Consider the following 26,097-nt stretch of genomic DNA (forward strand, 5'->3'; position numbering starts at 1 on the left):
TACAACTGCCTAGACCCACGGAGTGCACGGCACCGGGAGTGAACTCGGGGTGAGGACATGTCTGCGTTTGCTCCCCGAGTGCAGCAAGTGGCTCGCTCTGGCGAGGGAGCTTATGGGAAATCTAGACCTTCTGCCCACTTTTGCTGTAAACCTAAAACTTCTCCAAAAAACCAAGTTTATTTAAAATATATATAAAGGCAACAACCCTGGCTGGTAAGGCTCGGTGGATTGAGTGCCAGCCTGTGAACCAAAATGTAGCAGGTTCGATTCCCAGTCAGGGCACATGCCTAGGTTGCAGGCCAGGTCCCCAGCTGGGGGGACATGAGAGGAAACCACATATTGATGTTTCTCTCTCTCTTTCTCCTTCCCTTCCCCTCTCTCTAAAAATAAATTAAAAATATTTTTTAAAAAGCAAAAAAAATTAGGAGATTAGAATAGCCAGCAATCCTGCTCCTGAGTGTTTACTCAATGGCAGGCTTTTTCACTGCAGCATAGTATTCCACCATCCTGTGGAATGACATTCCGCATCTTTGTACAAGAATGTTCACAGCTTTGGTCCCTAAACTAGAAGCAGCCTGAGCACTCATCAACAGCAGAGTGGGTAATCCAGCCACAGATTATTACATGTGCAGCAACAATGTAGTGGGAATCATGTCCCAGACGCGCCCACTCCCCTTCCCTGTCTTCTGTATGTCTTCAGTCACAAGCTGCCCAGGCCCCAAAGGGGGCGTGGACCCCACCTGTTAATGACAGAAGTGTCAAAGAAGTCATGGTCATGTTTTAAAACAGCCATATCTCACTGGAAATATGCCATCAGCTTAGAGGTGTGGGTTTCCCATCTCTTTGTCCTGTGACTTTATAATCATGTGTGTGTCCCCTCAAAAGATGTAGTGTCTTTTTTTTAGATAATTACTGATAATCTTTCTTCCCCTCCCCTCCCCTCCCCTCCCCTCCCCTCCCTCCCCTCCCTCCCTCCCTCCCTCCCTCCCTCCCTCCCTCCCTTCCTTCCTTCCTTCCCTGCCCTTTTATTGTAGTGAAATACACATAACACTTGCCACCTTAACCGCTTATACATACACAGCTCAGTGGCACTACGCACACTCACACTGTTGTACAACCATCGCCACCATCCCTCCCATAACCTTTGACCTTATAAATCTGAGCCCCCCACCCCATTAAATGCCTCTCCCCACTACGACTCTGAGACTATGCAAAATTCTGTTTTTATGTCCTCCCCCCCTTTTCTCCACCCTGTCCCCTCTAGTAGCTGTCAGCTTGTTCTCTGTACCTATGGGTCTGTTTCTATTTTGTTTGCTTATTCATTTGTTTTGTTTTAGATTCTACATATAAGTAAAATCGTGTGGTATTTGTCTTTGTCTAGCATAATACCAATGTCCCCTGGGTCCATCCATGCTATTGCAAATGGCAAGCGTTTGCTCTTTTCTGTTACTGAATATACTCCGTTGTATACATGCTTCACTTCTATATCCATTCATATGTCAATGGCATCTAAGTCACTTTCGTGTCTCGGCCATCAGTAGTGATGCTGCAGTGAGCATAAGGGTGCAGGTGTCTGTTTGAATTCATGTTTCTGTTTTCTTCAGATGAATACCCCCAGAAGTGGGCTTGCTGGGTCATAAGGTACTTCTACTTTTAATTTTCTCAGGAATCCATATACTGCTTCCCACGGCGGCTGCACCAATCCGCATTCCCACCAGTGATGCATGAGGGTGTCTTGTCAATACTCGTTGTTGGCTTATTGACGATAGCCATTCTGACAGGTGTGAGGTAAGATTTCATTGTGGTTTCATTTTGCATTTCTCTGATGATTAGGGACATTGAGTATCTTTTCAGATATCTGTTCCTTTGTACCTGCCCATTTTTAATTGAATTGTTTTTTTGGTGTTTGTTAGGTTGTATGAGTTCCTTATGTATTTTGGAAATTAACCATTTATTGAATGTGTCATTGGTGAATATCTTCTCCCATTCAGTAGTTTGACTTTTTGTTTTGTTGATAATTTCCCTCACTGTACAAAAGCTTCTCAGTGTGTCCTGGCTGGTGCCTGCACTAGTTGGAGCATTGTGCCATGCACCAAAAGGTTGCAGGTTTGATCCCTGCTCACGGCACATACCTAGGTTGCTGGTTCGATGCCTGGTCGGGGCATCTGTGGGAGGCAACTGTTGATGTTTCTCTCCCTTTCTCTCTAAAATCAATAAACATATTTAAAAGAAAATTTTAGCCCTGGCTGGTGTAGCTCAGTGGATTGAGCATGGGCCTGGGAACCAAAAGGTTGCTGGTTCGATTCCCAGTCAGGGCACATGCCTGGGTTTAGGCCAGGTCCCCAGTACGGGATATGCAAGAGGCAACCACACATGGATGTTTCTCTCCCTCTCTTTCTCCTTCCCTTCTCCTCTAAAAATAAATTTAAAATCTTTAAAAAATAAAAAAAGAAAAGAAAATTTAAAAAAACTTTTTGGTTCGGTGTAGTCCTGTTTCCTGCCCTTGCCCAGGGGCACATGGCCACAAAGATGTGAAGATCAGTGTCGGGGCATTTACTGCCTGTGATTTCTCCCAGAAGTTTTATGGTTTCAGGTCTTAAATGTACAACTTTAATGTGTTTTTTTAAGCTATTACATTTTATTTTAATTTTTTCTTTTTAATATATTTCATTGATTATGCCATTATAGTTGTCCCATTTCCCCCCTTCACTCTCTTCCACACTGCACACCCCACCCCCACCCCCCCTTTCGTTCATGTCCACGTCTCACAAGTTCTTTAGATTCTGTATTTCCCATATTATTCTTGCTCTCCCCCCTGTCTATTTTCTACCTAACATCTATGCTACTTATTTTCTGTATCTTCTCCCCTCTTCTCCTCCTCCTACTCCCCTGTTGCTAACCCTCCATGTGATCTTCATTTCTATGGTTCCGCTCCTGATCTAGCTGTCCTCTTAGTTTGCTTTTGTTTTAGGTGTGGTTGTTAATAACTGTGAGTTTGCTGTCCTTTCACTGTTCCTATTTTTATCTTCTTTTTCTTAGATAAGTCCCTTTAACATTTCATATAATAAGGGCTTGGTGATGATGAACTCCTTGAATTTGATCTTATCCGAGAAGCACTTTATATGCCCTTCCATTCTAAATGAAGGCTTTGCTGGATAGAGCAATCTTGGATGTAGGTCTTTGGATTTCATGCCTTGGAATACTTCTTTCCAGCCCCTTCTTGCCTGTAAGGTCTCTTTTGAGAAGTCAGCTGACAGTCTGATGGGAGCTCCTTTGTAGGTGACTGTTCCCTTATCTCTTGCTGCTTCTAGGATTCTCGCCTTCATTTTCATCTTGGCTAATGTAATTCTGATGTGCCTTGGTGTGTTCCTTCTTGGGTCCAACTTCTTTGGGACTCTCTGAGCTTCCTGGATTTCCTGGAAGTCTATTTCCTTTGGCAGACTGGGGAAGTTCTCCTTTATTATTTGTTGAAATAAGTTTTCCACTTGTCGCTCTTCCTCTTCCCCTTCTGGTACCCCTATAATTCAGATGTTGGAACATTTAAAGATGTCCTGGAGGTTCCTAAGCCTCTCCTCATGTCTTTGAATTGTTTCTTCATTCTTTTCTGTTTGGTTGTTTCTTTCTCCCTTCTGGTCCACTCCCTTGATTTGAGCCCAGTTTCCTTTCCATCACTGTTGGTTTCCTGAAAGGAAATGCTTTCATTTCACTCAGTTGAGCCTTCATTTGTTCCTCTAATTTGTGACTAAAATCAACCAGCTCTGTGAGCATCCTGATCACCAGTGTTTTGAACTGTGCATCTGATAGGTTGGCTATCTCTTGGTCGCTTAAAAATATTGGCTCTGGGGCTTTGATTTGTTCTTTTGTTTGAGCCATAATGTTTTGGTCTGTTTGCACCTGTTCTATATGCGGGGCAGAGCATTAGGTGTTCACCAGGGTGGGGTGACCTAGTTGCTGGGTTGTGATGCTGTATGTGGGGGCGAGGTCAGAGAGGGGCAATGGCATTTGTACTGCTCTCTCTCGGATTTCAGTCGCCTCTGCTGCTTCCTGCAAGAAAATTGGGCCCTTTTGGTGCTGGTTCCCGGGTGTGTGGACCTGTGCACCCTCCAGGACCCTGTGGGTCTCTCCAACAAACTCTCTGTGAGCCTGGGAGCCTCTCCCAGCACCTCTACCCTGAGAGTTTTTCCAATTGGTGCTTTTAAACTTTAATTCCCATCACTGGGGGTGTAGCCTACGTGGTCTGTCTCACTGCATGCTCCTTTGCCTGATTTATCTGAGTGTGAATGTGTGACCGTGGTCAGCCAGCTGCCTTGCAACCTCACTGGGTCTGCCTGTTGCCACCCCGTGCCTGGGAAGTGCCAACCACCACCTGTGCACCTAGGTTGGTCCGGCCGCTATTTACTGTGTTACCCTGCTCCACCCACTGCTGACTCTACCCCTCTTATCGGTCTGGATGAATGGTTCCTTGTTGTCAGACTTTGATACAGTTCAATTTTCTGTGTTTTGGTTGCATTTTTGTTACTAAAACTTTGTTGTCTTTAAACTTGGTTGTGAGGAGACACAACTGCGAGGAGACACAGTGTTTCCACCTACACCTCCATCTTGGGTGGAAGTCCACCTTTAATCTGTTTGTGTTTATTTTTATATACGGTGTGAGAAAGTGGGCCAATCATTCTTTTTTCACCCACTAATTTTGCCACTATTATCCTCATCATCTCCTTCCTTCTTTGCTTTAGCCTTTTCTGAAAGCGTTCACTGCTAACCTGTACCAGGGAACAGTGTGTATATCCTAGTGGTTTCACAAATGACTCTCGAAAAGCACCTTCTCTTACATAGGCCATTGCGAGGCAGAGAGGGAAGTCCGTCCGTGCATGGGGGCAGGAAAGAGCCAGTGACCTCGGCCTGACTTTGCCTAGAGAGCAAGGGTCGGTCCTGCAGCAGTGTGTGTGTTTGTGGGGTGGGGGGTAGACCTCTCTTTCATGTGGAAAATCTCATTTTTTCTGGCCTGTGAGCACACAATCATAAATCTGCGTGACCTGGGTGCTGGACAAGAAATTGGGTCCGAGCTGTGGCCAGAGAGGTTCTTTGTTGAGCTGCGCCAACGTCGGAAATAGGCCAATCACTTTGTATGGTGTCTGTGTAGTGCATTTTATTGGGTTTTCTTATTTCTACTACAATTGAAGACGATTCTTTCACATCTTCTGCAATGATGAGAGCTTCGCCTAGTCTAGCTCACTGGTAGCAAGAGACTCGCTGGCCTGCAAAGCCTAAAGTACTTCCTTCTGTTTTTATTTATTTATTTTTATCTTAAGATTTTGTTTATTTACTTTTAGAGGCAAAGGGTGAGAAAAAGAGAGGGAGAGAAACATCAGTGTGTGGTTACCTCTTACACGCTCCCTACTGAGGACCTGGCCCACAACCCAGGCATGTGCCCTGACAGGGAATCGAACCAGCGACCCTGTGTTTCACAGGCCACCGCTGAGACCACTGAGCCAAACCAGCCAGGGCCCATCTGGTTCTTTACAGAAAAATTTTGCCAACTTCTGAAGTTCCTGCATTATCAAATTAATTTATCAAGTCATGAATCACTTACTTTTTTTTAGTCAAATGCTTGGAGGTGCTGTTTCTCCCCTTTTCCTTTGGTAGCGTTGGTGTTTATCATTCCGGATATGCGAGAACACTGTGGTGGCGCAATGCATACCGTCCTTCCCCCAACCTGGAAAGCGAAACACGACACACCTCCAGGGTTCACCTGTGCACTCTGTGGTGTACCCCTCCCTCCTGCCCACGGGGAGCACGGGCCCTGAATCTGTTTACCGAGGAGTTTTTCTAGTTTTATAATTTAGCTCTTACATTTAAGTCTCCAATACATTTTGAGTTAATTTCGTGTGTGATGTGAGGCAGGGTCCAGTTTCATCTTTTTGCGTGTGGATGGCCAACGGTCCCAGCACCGCTTGTCAAAGAGATCGTTCTTTCCTCATCAGACGCTCTTGGCACTCACGTCAAAAATCAGTGGTCATGGGTGTGAGGGTTTATTTCTGGTCTCGCAGTTCTGTCCCGTTAATCTGTATGTCTATTCTTATGCCAGTATCACAGTGCTTTTCAATTATAATTTATTGATCCTGCTATTACAGTTCTGATTTCCCCCCTTTGCCCTCTCCACCCAGCACCCCCACATCCTCAGGCAATCCCCCCACCATTGTTCATGTCCATGGGTCATGTGTGTAAGTTCTTTGGCTACTCCAGTTCCTGTACTGTAGTTTACACCCCATGGCTATTCTGTAACCACCTATTTGATTCTCCTCATTTCAGCAGCTCCTTGCGTTTGTTTCTATGTATTAGGTAGAGCTGCTTTGACTCTGTTTCTTGATAGCGTGTCCTAACGTAGTAGGTGTCTTCTAGGGTCCAGTAGCACGGCCTCCCCTATCACTCAAGCTGGGTAATTGAGGTGCACCCTCTGTGTGGGCTGAGTACACTCTCCTCTTGTAGCTGAGTGTTGGTTGCTGTTGGCAGATCAGTGGGAGGGATTTACCCAGGCCAATCAGCTGCAAAGACTGGCTGTGACCACTGACCACCACCCACTGCTCTCCGTGGAGGATCAGCTGAGCGGGGGGCAGGGTGGTGGTGGTCTGATGTGGTCTGTAGGTGTCCACTGGGTGTGCAGGCTCTGGGATTTCCTGGGTGGTGCAGGGCAAGGTCAGCCCCCACCTGTGTTCTGCCCAGGGCCACCCTGCCTGAGCTACAAAGCAGTCTGAGACGGCTGCTACTTGTGCTGGGCTTGGAGATTCCCAGGGGAAGCCAAGCTGTGAACCTTAGCTGGCTGCTGCTAGTGCTGGGCCCAGGGCTCACTGAGGCCAGCTGTTGCTCGTTTGAGGGGCTTTAGGAAGTTGTGCAGCAGGAACCAATGCCAGCCATTCATATGGAAAAGCATTTTGGGTAGTTGCATAGTTTAGTTGCATGGGGCAGAGTCTCCAGGGATCTCCAGGGCTGGGCAAACTGTATTAGCCAGGTCAATGGAGTCTCAAATGCGGCACCAGCTTGCCAGCTCTGTGGGGGAGGGCTCAGAAAGGAACAATGAATGACTTCTGCTTGCCTTGATGCCGGACACTTCGGTTTCTCCCTGTTTACCACTGGGGCCTTTCAGGCCGCCACCCCAGTGCTGGAGCTCAGAGGGAGTGAGTCTGAGTAGGTGACTCCCTGCGTGGGTTCTGTAAGAGGAACTGCTTGGGGCTTCAGGAGTTTCTTCTACTGATTGAATCTCCGCTGGTTTTTGCAGCCAGAAGTTGTGGGGACTTATCTTCCTGGCCCTGGAACCCTGGGCTGGGGGGCCTGGTGTGGGGTTGGGGTTCCTCACTCCCAACATATCCCTCCCAAATTTTCATCCACCACACGTGGGTGTGGGACCAGCCCATCTCACATCTGAGCTTCTCCTCCCTGTCTGGATGGATGTGGTTTCTTTAATGTTGACATTGTCACACTTTGATTCAGCTCGATTTGTGACAGTTCTGAGTGATGGCTGTTCTGTATTTTAGTTGTAATTTTGATGTGGTTGTGGGGGAGGTGAGCCGTGTCTGCCTATGCTGACAGCTTGGTCGGAAGTCCCATTGTGTTTCGATTACCACTCGTTTTGAAATTGGGAAGTGTGAGTCCTCCAAAGTTACTGTTCAATTTCAAGATTGTGCCATCTATTCTGGGTCCCTTGCAATGTCATCTGAACTTGAGGATAGGCTTGGCCATTTCTGGAAAAAAAGACAGTTGTGACTTTGACAGGGTTTGCATTGAATCTGTAGATTGCTTCTGGTAATGTTGCTGTATAGATGAGATTTTAAAAAATATATAATTTTATTGATTATGCCATTTACAGTTGTCCTATTTCCCCCCCTTAATTACCCTCCATCCTGCACACCCCTCCCCCACCATTCCCCCCTCTAGTTTGTGTCCACGTGTCTCAAGTTCTTTAGATTCTATATTTCCCACATTATTCTTGCCCTCCCCCCATCTATTTTCTACCTACCGACTATGCTACTTATTCTCTGTACCTTCTCCTCCTCCCACTCCCCTGTTGCTAACCCTCCATGTGATCTTCATTTCTATGGTTCCGCTCCTGATCTAGCTGTCCTCTTAGTTTGCTTTTGTTTTAGGTGTGGTTGTTAATAACTGTGTGTTTGCTGTCCTTTCACTGTTCATATTTTTCATCTTCTTTTTCTTATATAAGTCCCTTTAGCATTTCATATAATAAGGGCTTGGTGATGATGAACTCCTTGAACTTGACCTTATCTGAGAAGCACTTTATCTGTCCTTCCATTCTAAATGAAAGTTTTGCTGGATAAAGCAATCTTGGCTGTAGGTCTTTGGATTTCATGACTTGGAATACTTCTTTCCAGCCCCTTCTTGCCTGTAAGGTCTCTTTTGAGAAATCCGCTGACAGTCTGATGGGTACTCCTTTGTAGGTGACTGTCCCCTTATCTCTTGCTGCTTCTAGGATTCTCTCCTTCATTTTAGTCTTGGCTAATGTAATTATGATGTGCCTTGGTGTGTTCCTTCTTGGGTCCAACTTCTTTGGGACTCTCTGAGCGTCCTGGATTTCCTGGAAGTCTGTTTCCTTTGCCAGACTGGGGAAGTTCTCCCTTATTATTTGTTCAAATAAGTTTTCCACTTGTGGCTGTTTCTTTCCCCCTTCTGGTACCCCTATAATTCGGATGTTGGAATGTTTAAAGATGTCTTGGAGGTTCCTAAGCCTTTCCTCATTTTTTAGAATTCTTGTTTCTTCATGTTTTTCTGTTTGGTCATTTTATTTCTTCCTTCTGGTCCACTCCCTTGATTTGAGTCCCAATTTCCTTTCCATCACTGTTGGTTTCCTGTGCATTTCCCTTCATTTCACTCAGTTGATCCTTCATTTGTTCCTCTAATTTATGAGTAAAATCAACCAGTTCTGTGAGCATCCTGATCACCAGTGTTTTGAACTGTGCATCTGATAGGTTGGCTATCTCTTGGTCGCTTAGAGTTATTGGCTCTGGGGCTTTGAGTTGTTCTTGAGCCATAATGTTTTGGTCTGTTTGCACCTGTTCCATATGAGGGGCAGAGCCTTAGGTGTTCACCAGGGCAGGGCAACTCAATTGCTGGGTTGTGATGCTATATGTGTGGGCGGGGTCACAGAGGGGCAATGGCGGTCCCCTCTGCTGCTTCCCCCCCCGGGACCTGCACAGTCTGTCTCACTGCTCATTCCTTCACCTGGTTTATCTGCGTGCGCGAATGTGTGACTGCGGTCATCCAGCTGCCTTAAGCCCTCACTGGGTCCGCCCATTGCCACCTAACTTCTGGGATCTGCCAACGGCTACCTGCTCACCTTGGTGGGTCCGTGGATTTTTTCTGCGCAACCCGCTCCACCAGCCGCTGGCTCCACCCTTCTTACCGGTCTGGCTGAACGGTTCGTTGTTGGACTTCCGTATAGTTCAATTTTTTTGTTTTGGTTGTGTTTTTGTTACTAAAACTTTGTTGTCTTTAAACTTTGTTGTGGAAGGAAGCACAGTGTTTCCACCTACGCCTCCATCTTGGCCAGAAGCTAGATGAGATTTTATGTATTTGCTCCTTATCTGTTTATTCCTAACTATTATATATTTGCTTTATGCGTTTATATATTTTATAATGCAAGTACATGACTTTTTCTTTTTGCCACCTACCTGGTTTGGTCAGTGTTTTTGAGATTCACTCATGCTGTGGGGCAGAGTTCTAACACTCCATGTTCACTGCTGTATAATATTCCACTGTGTGGTCTCACAGAATTCTTCATACATTTTCCTGCTGGTTCCATTTTTTTATAAAATAAAAAACTGGTTCCAATTAAATTTGTTTATAATAAAAATGTATTATACTTGGTGCTTTCTTTTTCTTTCTCTCTTTCTTTTATTCTCTTTTACCCCCCACGAATACTCCCTCTCTAGATTAGTGTGTACATCTCCTTGGGCACATCTGCGAGAGTCAAAATTGTATCTCAGACTGGAAGTGAGTCAAAAAGTTAGGGACATCTCCCACCAGCCCGTGTGGCTCAGTTGATGGGGTATTATCACACAATGGGACAGGTGGCCGGTTTGATACCTGGGCAGGGCACAGGCATGGGTTGCGGCCTTGGCCCTGTCCGGGCATGTACACAAGGCAACTGGTAGATGTTTCTCTCTTGCGTCCATGTTTCTCTCCCTCTTTCTCCCTGCCTTATCCTCTCAAAAAAAAAAAAAAAAAGCTTATGTGTATCTTCACCTTACTGGATACTCTCAACTTGCTCTTCAAAGTAGCAATTTATTCCTCTAATTTGAGTAGATTTTCTAACGTTCTTGCATCACCTAACTCTGTCCCCATTGTGTTATCCTATCCTTTTAATGCCAATTTGCACTGTTGGTATTTTGTCAGTCTTTCTGCATCTAGACACGAAGCGCGGTGTGCAGAGCACCTCAGACTGTCCCACACAGTTTGGGTAGCGTCTGTGTTCCTCTGTGAGCCGACATAGTTTATGAAAGACACAAACCACCTCTTCCTTGAAGATTTGGCAAAACTCACCTGAAAAACCATCTGGGAAGGTGTCTCGTTGGGGGATAGATCCTCGTCCATCGTTTTGGTGATTTCTAAGGTGAAATCACTTTTGAAGGGCTCAGTTTAATTGTATTCATTTACAGACTCAGTAGTAGAACTTGCACACCCCCCGAGGCCTCTCCTCCTTATGGGTAGTTGGTTCCCTATCATCCCTAATGGCGTTTGTGCTTCTGTCTTCCTACCAAAGGTCTGCCTCTATTATGGGTGTTTCTGAAGATCCACCTTAAAAAAAAATTCTTATCTGAGGATATGTTCGTTGACTTCAGAGAGAGGAGGGGAGAGAGAGAAAAAAACCATCAAAACCACAACCAGGTGTGTGCCCCGACTGGGGATTGAACCTGCGAACTTTTGGTGTATAGGCCGATGCTCCAACCAGAGCTGCCCGGCCAGGGCTGAAAAGCCAGTTTCCTACAGGGTTGTTATTTTCCTGGTGCTGCCGCAGTTTTCCGCTGATTAATTTCTGACAGTCTCACCGTTTTCCTTGGACTTACCTGTGTTCGTTCTTTCTGTAATAGATGCTTAGTTGAAAGCTTTTAACTAGTCTGAGTTTCAGTCATACAAAGCTACATATTTGCCTCTAAGTAGTTCTTTGGCTGTTTCATTTATATTCGACGATTTTCCTCCCCCAAAACGTGCACTTGACCTTAAATTGACCTCTGAGCACATCTTCAGTTACATCCTGCTGGTCTTTACCTGCGGTGGTTTCACCATTCAGTTCCAAATACTTTGTACCTTCACACAACTCACCTTTCATTCATTATTTAGCGCCTCCAATCACAGGGACTATGGGAGCTGGATGTCATTGGTTTACACAATTTCATCACACTGTGGCTAGTGAGACTGACTGCTGGGCTTTCCTTTACAACCTAACAGGGCTTCTGTTCCCGAGAGCTGTGTTTGGACAGGCGTGCATCCTCTGTTTGCTGGGCTGAAGGCCTGTGCGTGTCTGTTTGGTCCAGTTGGCAGTATTCATCTATCTCCCCAAGGTCCTTCCTTTGATGACGTGCTCCTTCTGTTGTTGACGTAGGTTCCATCTCTGGCACCACTGTGTGTCTTTCCACTCCTCCTCATGGGTGTTTGCTTTAAACACATGTAAGTGATGCTGTTAGAGACGAAGTGTGGATGTAGGGCATTTGCACTGAACAGAACCACTTGCTTTGGTGATGGCAGGGACTCTACCCTCAGCCCCGTCCTTCCCAGCCTGAGGCTGTGGTGTGTGACTGATCCTGGCCACAGGCAGGCAGAGCCCACAGACACCTTGCACCATCTCGCTGTGGCCATGGGAAGCAGGTAGGTGCCATGACTTACCATCTGTGCCATGTTGGGTGGGAGACCTAACCTCTCGGAGTCTGTCCTTTTGGTCTGCTGTCAGAGGGACCGAGACGGTGGGAGGCAAGCACACACAAGTGCTCAGTAAACCAGGATGGTGGTGCTGTCCCGTGTTAGGCCAAGGCCCCTGGAGACAGTGTCTTGGGGGCCATGGCTGTAGGTTAAGACAATTCCTTAAGGCCCTCCTCTTCCAGGAAGTCCTCAGATAAATCCCTGCCTGCCACCACCCACTCCCAACCAGGCCAGGAGCATCTCAGTTCTGAGCCACAGAACTGAGGGTCACACATACTAACTGTACCCGAAAGTCCTGTTCACCGTTTCCAGTAAGGAGGGCACGGTGCGTCCTGGTTGGACACTTCGGCCTCGTGGGCTTAAGGAGCCCGGGGGGATGTGGGGACAGAGCGGGCGTTCTCTAGGCAGAGCAGTCACCTTGGATGACTCTGTGTGGATCACGGTCAGGTTGGACGCGGCAGGGGCGTCCAGCCCATGGCCCAGGATGGCCGTGAACGCAGCTCAACATGAACTCGCCCATTTACTTAAAACCTGAGACGTTTTCATCTTGTTGGCGTGTGTGTTTAACGTGTGGCCCAGAGATGCCAAAGGCATCTGAGAGTCAGCCCCTTAGAGTCTGACTTTCTGTCCATTTAGACTCACGGTCTGTCAGTGAAAGGACGCCGCTCCCGTTTTCACTGACTTCAGAAGTCAGGCGCGAAATGCTTTTAATTTTGTTCATGCAAAGGAATCTCAAAAATGCCGTTAGTTTCCACTTTCATCTTTATGTTTCTTTTTTTTTCCTAGGGTTTAGTCTATTATGTTCTAGTTATTTGAACTGGAAGTTTGGTTCATTTGTCTTAAGTTCACTGAATTTCTGAATTGTTTTCCGATCAGTGTGGTCAAGGTTCCATCTCTTCCTCGGGCGCCTCTTGGGCTGTGACCCACAGGCTTCATGACAAGACACGGGTCTTCGCGTTTCCCCCTTAAACCCGCGCCGTGTCCGGAAGTGCGTTCCAACAGTCTCCACTGTAGGCCTTTTTGGGGTGGTAGGCTTGATCGCAGAATCTTCGCCTCGGTGCCGAGACTGGCTTATTTTATCTGATTTGTTGCGTGGAATTTGAAAAACACGTCTGCTGCTGGAGTTTCTAAATGCTGACTTTTTACATAAATGGTCCGTATGTGTTTGAGAATTTGGGGGTTGGGGAATATAGGGTTTGATCGATTTATTTGACTAAGTTTATTAATGGTATTAGTCTCAGCTCAGACTAATATGCATTTCCGACTACTGGACCTGATGGTTTCGGAAAGGGGTCCCTCACCCTCTCCTAGGATGTCCTAAGACCACCCTTCTCTCTGCCCCCGGAGCCTCTGTGTGACCATGGGGTGGGGGATCTTTCATCCCATCCCACCTTCGGGGGAAACGGGAGAGACAGGGTAGAGACAGGAAATGGCTCGCCCTCCACCCGCCAGGGTCTGACTCTGGCTTTGAGCAGGGGTCCACCCCCCAGGTGGGAACAGTGCCCTTAACCCAATGCTTCGCCCAGTAAACTCAGCACCCTCGCTGGCCCTTCCCAAGAGGGTGGCATGGCCGTGGCTGAGACTGACCAGGGTGTGAATCCCAGCTCCATTCCAAAGTGTGTGTGTCTTGGAGTTAGTTCTGACCCCTCTCTGAGCCTTAGTTTCCTCCTCTGTAAATTGGGCTGATGATGTCCATCTCAGAGAGCTGGCTCCTGGTAGATGCTCAGTGGTGGTCCCAGTGTAATCAACAGTAATAACTATTATCAATGAGGCAGCCCCTGTAAGACCAGAAGTTGGGTTCAAATCCCAGCAGGGCCCTCAGACACTGAGTGCCCTTGGACCAGCAGCACCACCTCTCTGGGCCCCCCATCACCACCAGACTGTTACAGGACAGACTGAGAGCTCGCCGGGTCCCTGCCAGGCATGGGACAGGCAGGGGCATGACAAAGACGTCACTGACGACCGGGTTCAGACCATCTTCCTTTAATACAAAGTTGATATATCTACATACACAGAGGTGGGAAAACCACCCAGCTGCTTCCGTTTGAATAAACAGTGTCTAGAGCAAAGGCAGATCTGCTCTGGCACAAAGAGAGAAACTCGCCTGCTCGGGGGTGGGGGTGCCGTGCTTTCTGCGTTTGCCCCGCAGTCCCCGGGGAAGGGCCCCTGACCGGGGCCAGCACCCAGCCGCTCTTCCCTGCCGAGGCGAATCTCCCGTTCTGTCCCTTCGCTCGGGCTGCAGGGAGGCAGACGCCGCCCCACCCTCGGAACCACACTTGATATGTCTGAGAATTTAATCATTAAAAAGAGAAAAGAAAAAAAGAAACCAGGAGCAAAAGGACGTCCTGTTCTTGAGTGAGGCACGGCTTCCAATGGCAGGAAAAGAAAAAGCCGGCCACAGGGACAGCTGTCGGAGCGGACATGGCCAACCACGCAAGAACGCTCTGCGGTGAAAAAATAGACTGTGAAGAGAACAGGAATAAGCAACATTTTTCTTTTTAAGTTCGTTGACTGGTAAGTCACTTTTTTTGTTTCTTCTTTTAAAAAATTTGGAAAAAAATACGCTATTTAAAAAAAAAAGGAAATGTCACTGGATACAGTTACACAGAGTTTGAAAAACAAAAAGCTGAATTCTGGCCCCCTCCAGCCTGGTGCTGATGCAGGGCTGGAAACACCCGGGGGGGGGGGAGGGGGGGTGTCGAGGGGCCACGGCCCCGCCCTCCTCTGGTTGTGGGGGAAACCCCCGTTTGCTCTCCACCCCCCCACCCCCCACCCCAGAACTGCTCGTTTTGGAATTGGAAGGGAACGAGGAATGTGGCAAGTATTTCAAGGCGGCGGCTGGAGCTGGGGAGGTTGCCGGTGGCCACGTCATCCCAGAGACCGTGCAGAAATGCTGCCACCGCCGCTGGGGGTCCAGGGCTCCAGGGGCCCCCAGGCCGGGCAGAGAGAGGCGTCCGGAGCAGGTGGAGTTGGGCCAGGTGACCATGGCTTTAGGTTGCATAGTGGTCGAAGCTTCCCAGGTACTCCAGAGCTGCCTGGTAGCAGAACTGGTACTCGTCCTGCGGGAAGGGTGGGGATGGGCTGTCGGTGACTCGGCTCTGCAGCCCAGGGTGTCCACTGCACGGACTCAACCCCAAGTGCCCTGCCCTCTCTCTGCCTGTACACAAAGACATGGCTGCTCAGTCGTCCCCGTCACACGCCCCTCCAGGCCAGGAGTCTGTGACGCCAGCTCTGTCTCTCCAGAGACAGCAGAGGGAGGGCCCTGTTCAAAGGCCCAACGTGAATGTGACTGAGGGGAAGACCCTCCCCGCCCTGGGCCCCACGTCCATGCCTGGACAGCAGTGGGACCTCGAATCTGGGGCCTATGTCAGGGTCTCGGCTGAGCCACGAACTTGCTGTGACTTTGGGACTAGAATGGACCCCTCTCCGTCTGGTTCGAGGGACACTTCTCAGCTCTGGACTTAATCTCCTCTTGTGTCGAGAACTGACTAATCTTCCAGCCCAGAGCAGGAGGCACTGACGACCACCTACTCACAACACAGAGCCCACATCACAGAGGGGAGACTGAGGCCCAGGTGACACCTCTCTCTGTCCCCTCCTCACCTCCGTCTGCACCATGGCTGGCCTCTGGGTCCGCAGCATCTTCACCGTCTGGAAGATGTCCACCACGCCTTCGTACCGCATCCTCTCCAGCACAATGCTGAGTGTGATGAAGACACCGGTCCTGCCCACACCGGCACTGTGGGAGGGAGGTGGCAGCTCAGGCACAGGGTGTCTGGAACCCCCACTCCCCAGGCATGAAAAGGCCTGACTCTGATGGTTATCCTCCTGGGGCCTCAGTTTCCCCAGCCAGGAAACGGCCTGGGGAGCAACTCACCTGCAGTGGACAGAGATGGGGCCGTCCTGGCCAAACTGTTCCTTGGTCTTGTGCACTTGGCCGATGAAGTCGATGAAGCCCTCCCCTGACTTTGGCACGCCCTGCTCCGGCCAGTCCGTGAACTGGAACTGCCGAACAGTCCGGGACTGGCCATCCTGGAAAGAAGAGCCCAGTCTTGCTCACGAGGTCAGCGATGGTGATGGCTGGGCCCCGTTCCTGCCAGGACGCAATCCCATCCTCCAGCCCAGCCAACACCACCCAATGACACCGTCTCACACAGCCACCGCGCACCCCCCACTACCCAGTGGTGCTCTCTGCACATCTCCAATCCCACCCACCACAACCCACACCCAACATCCCCATTCTCTGCCGCCCTCCACCCTGCACCGCCCCGCCCCATGTCCTCGGGCAGCCTGCGCTGTCTCAGAGCACAGCCCGAACCACCCAATGGTGCCACGAGCCGATCCCCAGAGCTGCCACCGCCCCCCCCCGCTCTGTCTCATCACCTTCCCCCACCTAACAGCCCCACCCCTCCCGCCACCCACTGCTGACCAGGCCGTCCCCACCATCCACAGTTTCGCTTTCCGTGGTTTCAATTCCCCCAGTCAACCACAGTCTGAAATGTGAACTATTTCTGGAATTTTCCATGTGCTAAATTCTAAATGGTGGCGTGACGTTCTGAACAATGGGATGAAATCCCACACCACCCTGATCCATCCCGCCCAACACATGCGTCAGCCTCTGTCTGGTGTATCCACGCTGTAGAAGTCCCCCCCGCGTTGGTCACCGCCGTGGTGGCCGAATCAGTGTGCATGTCCCGGTGACCCTGGTCTTCCTTCACAGCGGCCCCCAAACTGCTCACGGAGCTTCCACAGCGGCGCACTGCTGCAGCTGCTCTGACAGACGCACACGCCCAGGAAGAGGCGGAGGATACGCCGGCCTCCGCTGGGTGGTGGGGACACCTGGATTCACCGGCCTCCCCACCCAAGGGCACCACCCAACACCATCAGCTCCTATCTCACCACCCCCGCCAGCGCATAGTCCTCACCCTCCCGCGACATCACCTGCCACTGACCGTCTCCAGCCGCCCACCCTTGTCTTCCCACGGCCCAGCTGCACCACCGCATCAGACTTCACCACCTTCCATTCTTCACGACCCAGTGGCACTGGCCCCCATGACCCTTCACTAGTAACGCATCACCCTTAACCCCCAGGAGAGCATCGCCCGCTGCTGCCTCTACAGCTCTGTGGCGCCACCCAGTGGTGCCACCCCGCCCTGACGGCCTCTGCCCTCCACCACCCAGCACTTCCCTTCTCAGCCCCACCTTCCCGCCTGTACCAGCTTCAGCGCTGCCTACTCCCCGGACGCTCACCACACTGCATTTCCGAAGTCATTTTCCATCGACTTTCTCCCCCCACCCTACTGGCTCCTCTCTAAGCTGTCCTTCCCCCACCTGCCATGGACAAACACCACACTCACCGGCCGGCAGGGCCAGCCTTCGCCAGCCCATCACCCACGCAGTCCCTCTCCGACCCGCCTTCCTCCCACCCGGCGCTGCGCTGGCTCACAACCCCTCTGCCGCCCCATCTTGTGCTGATCCTCGGCCCCATGTCCCAGCAATCCAATGGCGGCATCTCATACCCCGACGCTCAGGCCCTGGTGACACTCTTCCCCCAGCCACTGGCAGCACCTCGACAGCCTTCTCCTGCCCTCTTCTTCCACCAGCTTGGATCCTCTGTCACCCGACAGGGCCACCTTCCAGGGTCAGTCGCCATCTAAGAGCTACCGACCCCACCCACGCTGTCCTCCCCTCTCCCTGCCCACGGCGCCCATTCCCACCACCCGACCCCCACTGCATGGCACCCTCTCCACTCCCCGGCTCCAGCCTCCACCACCACCAACCCACTAAACTCCCCCCCACCCCCACAGCCCGCTAACACGACCCTCCATAGGCTGTGGCTTCCAGGGGACACCCTGCTCACTCCCTTTATAGGAGCCCTTGGGCCACATGCTCCAGTGGGGACACCAAGGGGTCAGCACAGGGACACGGTCTTCTTTTCCACCCACTGGTGATAGGTCAACTCACTCTTTTCTCCCCAGGCTTATTCCTGCCCCAGGGCCTTTGCTTCTGCCCCCAGCTAACAAAGCCATCTTCCGGTCACCAGGGAAACACAGAGACCCGTCTGGGTCCCAGCCCTGCTGCCGATCGGTCCCCACACTCACCCGGGCATCTGTGACCTTGAACTCGCGCAGAATGTACTGAGGCATGTTGTATTCTGCCATCGGGTCCACAACGAAGTACTGATAGCGGGCGGATCGCTCAGCTGGCCAGTACTGGTGACATTTTTCCTGCCAAGGGGACGGGGCTGTGGTCAGCCCTGCCCAAGCCCCCAGGGCCCGGCCCAGCCCCGTCCCCCGTGGGCCCCGCGTACTCGGCCCAGCTCCCGCAGCTTGGTCAGCATCACCACGATGGTCGAGTTGTTCTCCCACAGCATGCGCCAGAAGTCCTCCGTGGTCTCCGCCAGCGGCCCCTGCGTGGCGATGTAGGCCTTCTGCTGCCTGCGGGTGGGGTGAGTGAGTGCCGGGGGGCGGGGCGGCCGTGGCCGGGCCCGGAGTGGGCTCCACACTCCCAGAGGGTCAGGCGCAGCCAGGCAGCCACGCCTGCCTCACTCCCTGTCCCTCTCGGCCTTCCCAACAGCACGAGAGGGGCCCTCCCCCTGGGCAGCGCCGGGGCAGCCATCAGCCCCGGATGTGTTCCAGCGCCCGCCCTCTAACTCTCCGCCTCCCTCAAGGGCCAGTGAGCGACTCTCAGTAGTTGGCGTGGGCGGCACCTCGGCCTGGACGCCCCCTCCCCGGCTGTGGTTTCTCAACACCAGCATGGCTGGCACCCACCACTGGGTCGCCCTTTGTGGTGATGCACTGTTCTGGGCAATGCCCTGGCCTCCACCCACCATGCCCAGTAGTAGCCCCTGCCCAACAGGCTGAAATCACGACAATCAAACACGCCCCTAGACACTGACAAATGCCCCCCAGGGTGGGAGGACGCTGACTGACAGCCGCAGACACACAGGGAAGGCGGAGCCCCACTGTACATGGCAGCCCTCAGGGAAGCACACCCCGACTGCGCCCACACGGGACTGGCAGAGGCTGTGCCCCTTTGTCTCCCCAGCAAGAATGAAGCCGCCTGGGGACCTTCGGGGGCCCCGGTCCCGCCAGGGGGAGGTGCGGTACCTGTAGCCGTCGATAGAGCTGGCGTTGATGTAGTCGGAGCCCTCCACACCCCGGATGGGCTGCAGGCAGACCCGCGTGCTCTCATAGGGCATGATGTTCACCAGGCGGTTCTTGAACTTGTTACAAGGCAGATTGGCACTGATGAAGCGGGACGTGTGGGCTTTGGAGTTGGCCAGCCGCTGTGGGGATGAGGAGCAGGGGCTGCCATCCGAACAGCCTCCAGCCAGGGCGCACACGGCGGGGCAGGGGGACGCTGCCCCCAACTCCTGGGCCCCAGCGTCAGAGGGGCCCTCAGCCTCCTGCGCCTCCGCCCCACCCCCACCCATGCCCCCACAGCAGCCTCCGCACCCTTTCCCACCTTGAACTCGAGTTCCATGCCCGTGACGTGCTCGCCGGGCTCCACCTGGGCCAGCTTCTGGATGTAGGCGTACAGGCTGCGGGCGGGCACCTCAGTGTTGCCACAGCCCACGGCCTCCAGCAGCGCTTCATGGATGAAGCTGTACTGGTCCTCTGTCTGCACCATGTAGTTGCGCTGGGACCGCATGAGCGTCACGTGGCCGTACACGTCCACCGTCTTCTCCGGTTTGATGCGCTCCAGCATGGCGTCAATGACGATGAAACAGCCCGTGCGGCCCACGCCAGCGCTGCGGGGACAGGCATGGCGATCAGACGCCCCTCAGGAGAGGGACGTGGAGAGCGGGGTGCGGGCGGGAGCCAGGAGCAGGGGCTGGGGCCGGCATACCTGCAGTGGACCACGACGGGGCCCGCATCGGGGGGGTTGCAGGTCTTGACTCTCCGCAGGAAAGCCAGGAACGGGGTCGGGTACTCGGGCACCCCATGGTCCGGCCACGCCGTGAACTGGAACTGGCGGACCTCACGCTTCTCGCTGGAGCCGTTCTGGGGGAGCCGCAGGGAGACCGCCTGGCACCACAGCCCGTGCAGGGGACACCCGGCGCCCACCCCGAGACCAGCCTGCCCCTGAGTGTCTGATGCGGGTGTCCACCTGCCCCCTGGACACACAGGGGTCTGCACGCGAAGGTGTCACATCTGTCTCACACAAAGTGGCCAGTGTCGTGCCCCAGCTTCCTTCCCTCCAGGTGTTCTTAACAGAACTTAACTGTCACCCCCGACTCGACTCCTACACATCCAACACACCAGCCAACACTGCGGACAGCCTTCAAAGTCTGTCCCAGCCCTGACCAGACAGCTCAGCTGGTTAGAGCGTCGTCTCAATACACCAAGGTTGCAGAGTTCAATTCCTGGCCAGGGGGCATGTGACAAGAATCAACCAATAAATGTATAAGTAGGTGGAACAACAAATTGGTGTCTCTCTCACTCTTCCTCTCGCTCTTGAAACTCAATTAAAAAAAAAAAACCACCAACCAACCAACCTGAAACAAAGTAAAAAAAAGCACAAAGTTGATCTCAAACCTGCCCACTTCCCACCCTCCTCACGGTGGTCACCATGATCCATGTCATTATCGCCCTGGGACCACATGAACGTCACTTCTGCCTTGGTCCTTCCAGTCCGCTGGTGCTCCCCCACCCCCCACCGCGCTATCCTCCCCACGGCAGCCAGAGAGTGCCCATGAGCAAGCATCAGGTCCCATGCCTCCCGTGCCTACGCGACTACAGCCCTCCAGGGCTCCCACCTCCCTCCAGGAAAAAAAACTCAAGTCCTCCCAGTGGCCCACAAGCCCCACACAATCAGCCCTCAGCTGCTCCCCCTCCCCCCAGTGTTCACTCAGCCCCAGCCACGTGGTCCTTCTCTCTGCCCCAGGGCCTTTGCACATGCTGTGCCCCCTGCCTGGAATGCTCTTTCCCCGTATCTCCTCATGGCCCCCTTCCTCTCCTCCTCCAGTTCCCCCAGCACAAATTCTATTCTTCTCCTCAGCTTTATTTTAATCCTCAGCTTTATTTTAATCCTGCACGTAAGACTTCTTATCACATTTGGACCCTGGCCTCAGAGAAGTTTTTGTGAACTTCACCTCCCTCCCCAAAGGGGAGAGAAGAAAAAATAAATGGGACTGCATCAATCTAAAAAGCCTCCACACAGCAAGAAACCATCAACAAAACAGAAAAGGCAACCCACCGAATGAGAGAAGGTATCTGCGAGCGGTAACTCCACTGAAGGGCTCCTACCCAAAATACACGAACTCACACAACTCGCCAGCTGCAAAACATCTGGTTCAAGTACGGGCAGAGGACCCGAACCACTGCCCAAAGGCACACAGATGGCCACAGCTACACGGAAGGACGCTCAGTGCCACCAGCTACAGGGGAACCGCGGTCGGAACCACAACGAGGTGCTGCCCACACCGGTTGGAATGGCTGTTACCACCAGGCAGAAGCCACAGGTGCTGGAGAGGCAGCGGAGGGAAGGGCCCTGGCACACCGCCGCTGGGGACGCAGACTGTGGCAGCCACTGTGGAAAAGTGTGCGGGTCCCTCAAACAATTAAGAACGAGCTGCCACACGACCCAGCCAGTCCTCTTCAGGGTGTCTATCTCCCTGAAAACATGAATGCTCAGGCACGCAAAGATACACAGATCCTGTGTTCACTGCCACGTTATTCACCGTGGCCAAGACACAGCCACCATCCGCGTCCTCTGAAGGATGACTGGGTAGAGATGACATGGCCCCACGGCACACCACTCAGCCACGAGAAAAGGCACAAAACCGCCACTTGTGTCCACACGGGTGGGTCTTGAGAACACTGTGCTGAGTGCACTAAGTCAGGCAGAAAAGGACACGAACTGTGTGAAGCAACAGACAAACCCCCAGGCACAGACGACAGACGACAGAGTGGCGGTTACGAGGGGAGGGGGCTGGGGGAAGATGTTCAGACGGAGAGGGCTGAGCATGCCGTGACGGAGGGGACTGGGCTGCGGGTGGTGCCCACGATGGAACACGGCGAGATCAGGTCATAAACACCTGCACCTGCAACTTGCATAATGTTATTATTGACCGATGCCACCCTAATAAATTTAATTTAAAGGGATTGGCTGTTTTCACGCCTTTTGCCTGTGTCTTGCCCGCTGCATGAGCCCAGAACACTTTGCTCCCTGCTGCATCCCGGTGCCCAGGTCACGGCCGGACACATGCGTGTGCTGGGTCCGTGTGAATGACCCACGGACTGTACTCCCCCCATGCGATGACCCGGTGTTCTGGCGCTGGGCCTGGTGCGGGCTGGATGTTGAGAGGCCTGACAAGGTCCCTTCCCATCACGACAGTGAAAAACGCCCCCTGGGTCGCACACGCTGCACCCAAGGACCACTGGGTGGGAGGTGGACGGAGCCCTGTGACAGGTAGGACGCCGCTGCCTGAGGCCAGCAGGGTCTCTCCAGCCCTGTGCCCCCTCAGTGCGTGAGGCTCCTTCGGGGGGGGCTCGGACTGCCAGCACCCGGGCAGAGGGCGAGAGGGCAGGTGACACCCGGGATGTGACTGATGACAGAGGACAGCAGAGGCACCGCTAGGTCGGCTCTGCGGGCTTCGTCCTACTGCTGTGCTGGGAGACGAGAGGTGCCTACCCTGAGCCTCAGCTTCCCCGCCATAAAGCAGGCTTCCCGTGAATGCAGTCAGCCTGGGTCAGTGCGACGTTTTCTGTGTCTGACAGGGAGCCCCCAGGGCAGCGGGGGGCCCTGCCTTCCTCCTCCGCCCCGACGACCCCCACAGCCCCTGGCCCAGCCTGGGCCCCACCTTGTGCAGGGAGAGTGTCCGCACGCAGAACGTGGCCAGCTCGATGGTGTCCAGCAGTGTCACCTGGATGAAGCCGTAGGTCTCCGTGCCCCTGTTGGGCCAGTACTGGTCGCACTTGATCTGTGCGAGCGAAAGGATGGAAGTGAGTGTGAGCAGGGCGGGGCAGGGGCTCGGGGGCGGTGGGTTCCGGGCTCACCCGCGACTTTTCCTCCAGCCGCGTCATCATGACGATGGTGGCCGAGCGCTGCTCCCACACCATGCGCCAGAAGTCGCCGAAGGTCTCGGGCAGTGGCCCCTGTGTGGCGATGTACGCGTTCTGCCGCCGGTAGCCGTCCACATAGTTGGCGTTGATGTAATCACTGCCCACGATGCCTGTGTCAGGGAGGGAAACCAGAGGTTGGTGGGGGTGCTCGGGGCTGGCTCCCCGCAGCCCACCCAGAAGCCCTCCTGGAGTGCGCCCATCTGCCCCCAGGGAAATCATGGGGCGTGGACCTCGGGCACTTCCACCGCGGCACCACTGCCACTGGGGCCAACCGCTCTCCACACTGGGCCGTCCTGTGAGCTGCAGGCGTTGGGTGGCCTCCCTGGCCTCCACCCTCTACATGTCACCAGCGGCCCCTTCCTCCAACTTGTGGCCACAAAAATGTCCCCAGACACTGGCAATCGCCCCTGGGTGGCAGAACTGCCCCCAACTGAGGACCAGTGACGTAGAAGACAAATGGAAATGCGTCACGCACAGTAGCCACCAGTTAAGCACACGTCTAAAAGTCCCCAGTGGCCTCCGCCTGGTGCTGGACATGGCCTGAGTCAGGCTTCAGTTTCCCCCCAGTCCCCGAGCTTGTCCACACCAGCCCTGCCCTGTGGCCGGGAAGGTGGCGTTGGGCCTGGGGCTGCCTGGGGAGTGAGGAAGGGCAGGAGGGAGCCCGGGGCCCCACGCGCTACCTTCGATGGGCTGGAGTATGACGCGGGAGTGGTCGTAGGCGATGACGTTGGCGTAGCGGTTCTTGGGTTTGTTCACCTCCAGGTTGGAGTGCTCCCACGTGAACTGCTGGCCTGGGTCAATGGACTGCGGGGAGAAGGGGGGGTAGGAGGTCACAGCAGGTGCCGGGGCGTCAGAGGGCCCAGGAAGACGAGAGGCGGGGCCGGCTCACCTCGTACTCCTGGGAGAGCTTGAGGCTGTCGTTGGCCTTGAGGCGCTCCGTGTGCTCTGCCATGTCCGAGATGGGGACGGGCGGGTGGCTGAGCATGCCTGCGGGGAGAGCAGACCCCGCCGGTGCGGGCCGGTCACTGGGGGCCAGCCCAGAGGCTGGGAAGGGATGGGGGTGCTCTACGGTGTGAGTCTGCGATGGGTGAGCTGCTGTTAGAGGGTGGGGGTGAGGGTGGGGACCCCAGGTCTGCAGGTCTGGAAGTGGGGCACCAGAGGCTCAGATCCTGGCCAAGCCGATGCCATCCTCCCGCCCTGTCCCCAACCCAGCTGGCAGGGGGTGCCCTGGTGGACAGACTCCAAGCTCCTAGTGCCTCGTGGCAGAAAGCAGGCGGGTGACACAGAAATGAAGAAGCAGAAATGAAGGAACATTATCCCCAGGGTGGGGGGCAAACACGCCTATCTGCCCCTCTGGGATCACAGGGCCTGCCAAGTCCTGCCAGGGAGACTTGAGGGGCTGCAGGGGGGACTTGGCGTGTCCCCGTCTATCAGGGCGCCAGCTGGGGCAGGTGCATTCAGCCCATTTCCTATCTGGGACGGGGAGCGGTGACAGCCCCGAACTGCAGAACCCCCGGGGTGGCTGGGTCTGGTTCTCTGTCCTTGACGCCCAGGTTTGCCCGACCTCTGTCCGCTGCCAGACCGGCGCCGCACGTGCCCGCGTCTGCACACCACAGCCATGCGCCACCACAGAGCACAGCCTAGGCGGCATCAGCACCACCGGGCCAGCTGATACACAGCTGATGCTCTGAGTGGAGCCCCCGGGCGACCCCCAAGAGCCCGCCTCTACAGGTCTGAAGCTGGTGTCCATCTGCCCAGTGGTTCTCCCAGTCCATCACACAGGTGAACTCCTGTTCTTATGTACGTATGCCTGTGTCTCACCTATGTCCCTGTCCCCACCCCCAACACAGTCACAACCAGCACCCTAAGGGCACAGTGGACCTGACACCCCCCCACCCAGAAGCCAGCACAGGACAGGTGGGCAGAGGGAGGTGGCAGGATGGAGAAACCAAAGATGAAAACAAACGAGGGGTGGGGGGAGGGAGCCGAGAACAGAAAGACACAGGAACTAACTTTCAAAGTGAAACCCCGGCTCCCTGAGGGGGCTGCTGAGGCCTGAATCTGCAGAAACAGCAAACAATAAATAAATGAAAACACGTGGGTGGCCCCATCTCCCCCACCCCTGCTGGGTGCACGCACAACAGCTGGCCGACAGACGCGAAGGGCAGAGTGACTTCCACAGTGAGGGGCACACGGCTGCCCCCACCCCCCACCCTGACCCAGGGCCTGGGGCAGCTGCTGTGTTTCCTCTGCCTGGTGTTTGGCCATGACTTTAAGGCTCTCCTGTCAACGTGTCACCCCACGCCACTCTGGGCTTGGGTCCCCTGCCCGGGTCACTGGGGGGGGGCATGGAGGAGGGTGCAGGATGGTGAGGGAGAAACCTGAGGGCAGGGGAAGGACATGAGGACCAGTGCCGTGAACTTGAGGGAGGGAAGCAGCCATCATGAAACACGTGCTTAATCCTCATTTGGGTGGGAAGAACTGACGTAGACAGGAAGGAGAAAGGCACACGTCACAGGTGCCATGTGAGGCCTTCGGGACCCCTGACAGGGCTGCGGCCAACAGGTAAACCCGAACACTCAAAACCCTCGTCGGGGTGAAAACAGAACTGAGGCGAGACGGCCCAGCAGCGCGCAGGGGAAGGCGTCCGCGGGGAGTGGCATGGCAGCCCTCGGTTCATCACGACCGCTGAGAACCTCCACTGGGTTGGAGAGGTAACATGGCCGGTTCGCATACAGGGGGCGGAGCCCAGAGTGTGGGCGGAGGGGCAGTGCAACCACGCTGGGCTCCCCAGCGGAAGAGGGGCCCCGGCCCCATGAAACTTGTCTAGTTAGCAGCAGCCGGCAGGAGCCCATTCAGGGGGAGGAGCGGGCAGGATGTGCTCACGCACACGAAGACGACGGCGGACAAGGCCCTGCCTCAGTGTCCTACCAGCGACTGGGCTGCACCCCATCTATCTGTGGGGTGCTGTTTAGAGGCAGGAGGAGTGGAGCATCTGTGGCCATGGAGGACGAGACAGGGCGTGTGGGAGGCATGATGATTTCTCTGCCTTGCTGGGAGCACACCCCAGGGGGCGGGGGGAAAGCCCAGCAGCCTGAGGACGGGA

At 53.8% G+C, this 26,097-nt stretch overlaps 1 protein-coding gene across 8 annotated transcripts in view; it reads right to left on the reverse strand.

Annotated features, from left to right (window-relative positions):
• Positions 1-13,889: 13,889 nt before the first annotated feature.
• Positions 13,890-26,097, reverse strand: part of PTPRS (protein tyrosine phosphatase receptor type S) — a 95,995-nt gene continuing 83,787 nt past the window's right edge. For 5 of the 8 annotated variants that reach the window (XM_037042633.1, XM_037042639.1, XM_037042638.1 and 2 more), the window contains 13 exons: positions 25,005-25,052; positions 23,881-23,978; positions 23,672-23,795; positions 22,926-23,101; positions 22,730-22,849; positions 19,774-19,928; positions 19,390-19,675; positions 19,032-19,210; positions 18,233-18,359; positions 18,024-18,149; positions 15,800-15,954; positions 15,526-15,661; positions 13,890-14,981 (listed from right to left, as the gene is read on the reverse strand). In XM_037042633.1, the coding sequence (XP_036898528.1) occupies positions 14,913-14,981; positions 15,526-15,661; positions 15,800-15,954; positions 18,024-18,149; positions 18,233-18,359; positions 19,032-19,210; positions 19,390-19,675; positions 19,774-19,928; positions 22,730-22,849; positions 22,926-23,101; positions 23,672-23,795; positions 23,881-23,978; positions 25,005-25,052 (1,799 nt within the window). In that variant the 3' untranslated portion in view covers positions 13,890-14,912. The remainder of the gene's footprint in view (positions 14,982-15,525; positions 15,662-15,799; positions 15,955-18,023; positions 18,150-18,232; positions 18,360-19,031; positions 19,211-19,389; positions 19,676-19,773; positions 19,929-22,729; positions 22,850-22,925; positions 23,102-23,671; positions 23,796-23,880; positions 23,979-25,004; positions 25,053-26,097) is intronic. The other 3 variants (XM_037042640.1, XM_037042636.1, XM_037042635.1) reach the window with 1 other exon arrangement.

Source organism: Sturnira hondurensis, unplaced genomic scaffold (genome assembly GCF_014824575.4).
Source record: "Sturnira hondurensis isolate 20B ecotype Veracruz unplaced genomic scaffold, ASM1482457v3 Scaffold0003693, whole genome shotgun sequence".
NCBI classification, from domain to species: domain Eukaryota; kingdom Metazoa; phylum Chordata; class Mammalia; order Chiroptera; family Phyllostomidae; genus Sturnira; species Sturnira hondurensis.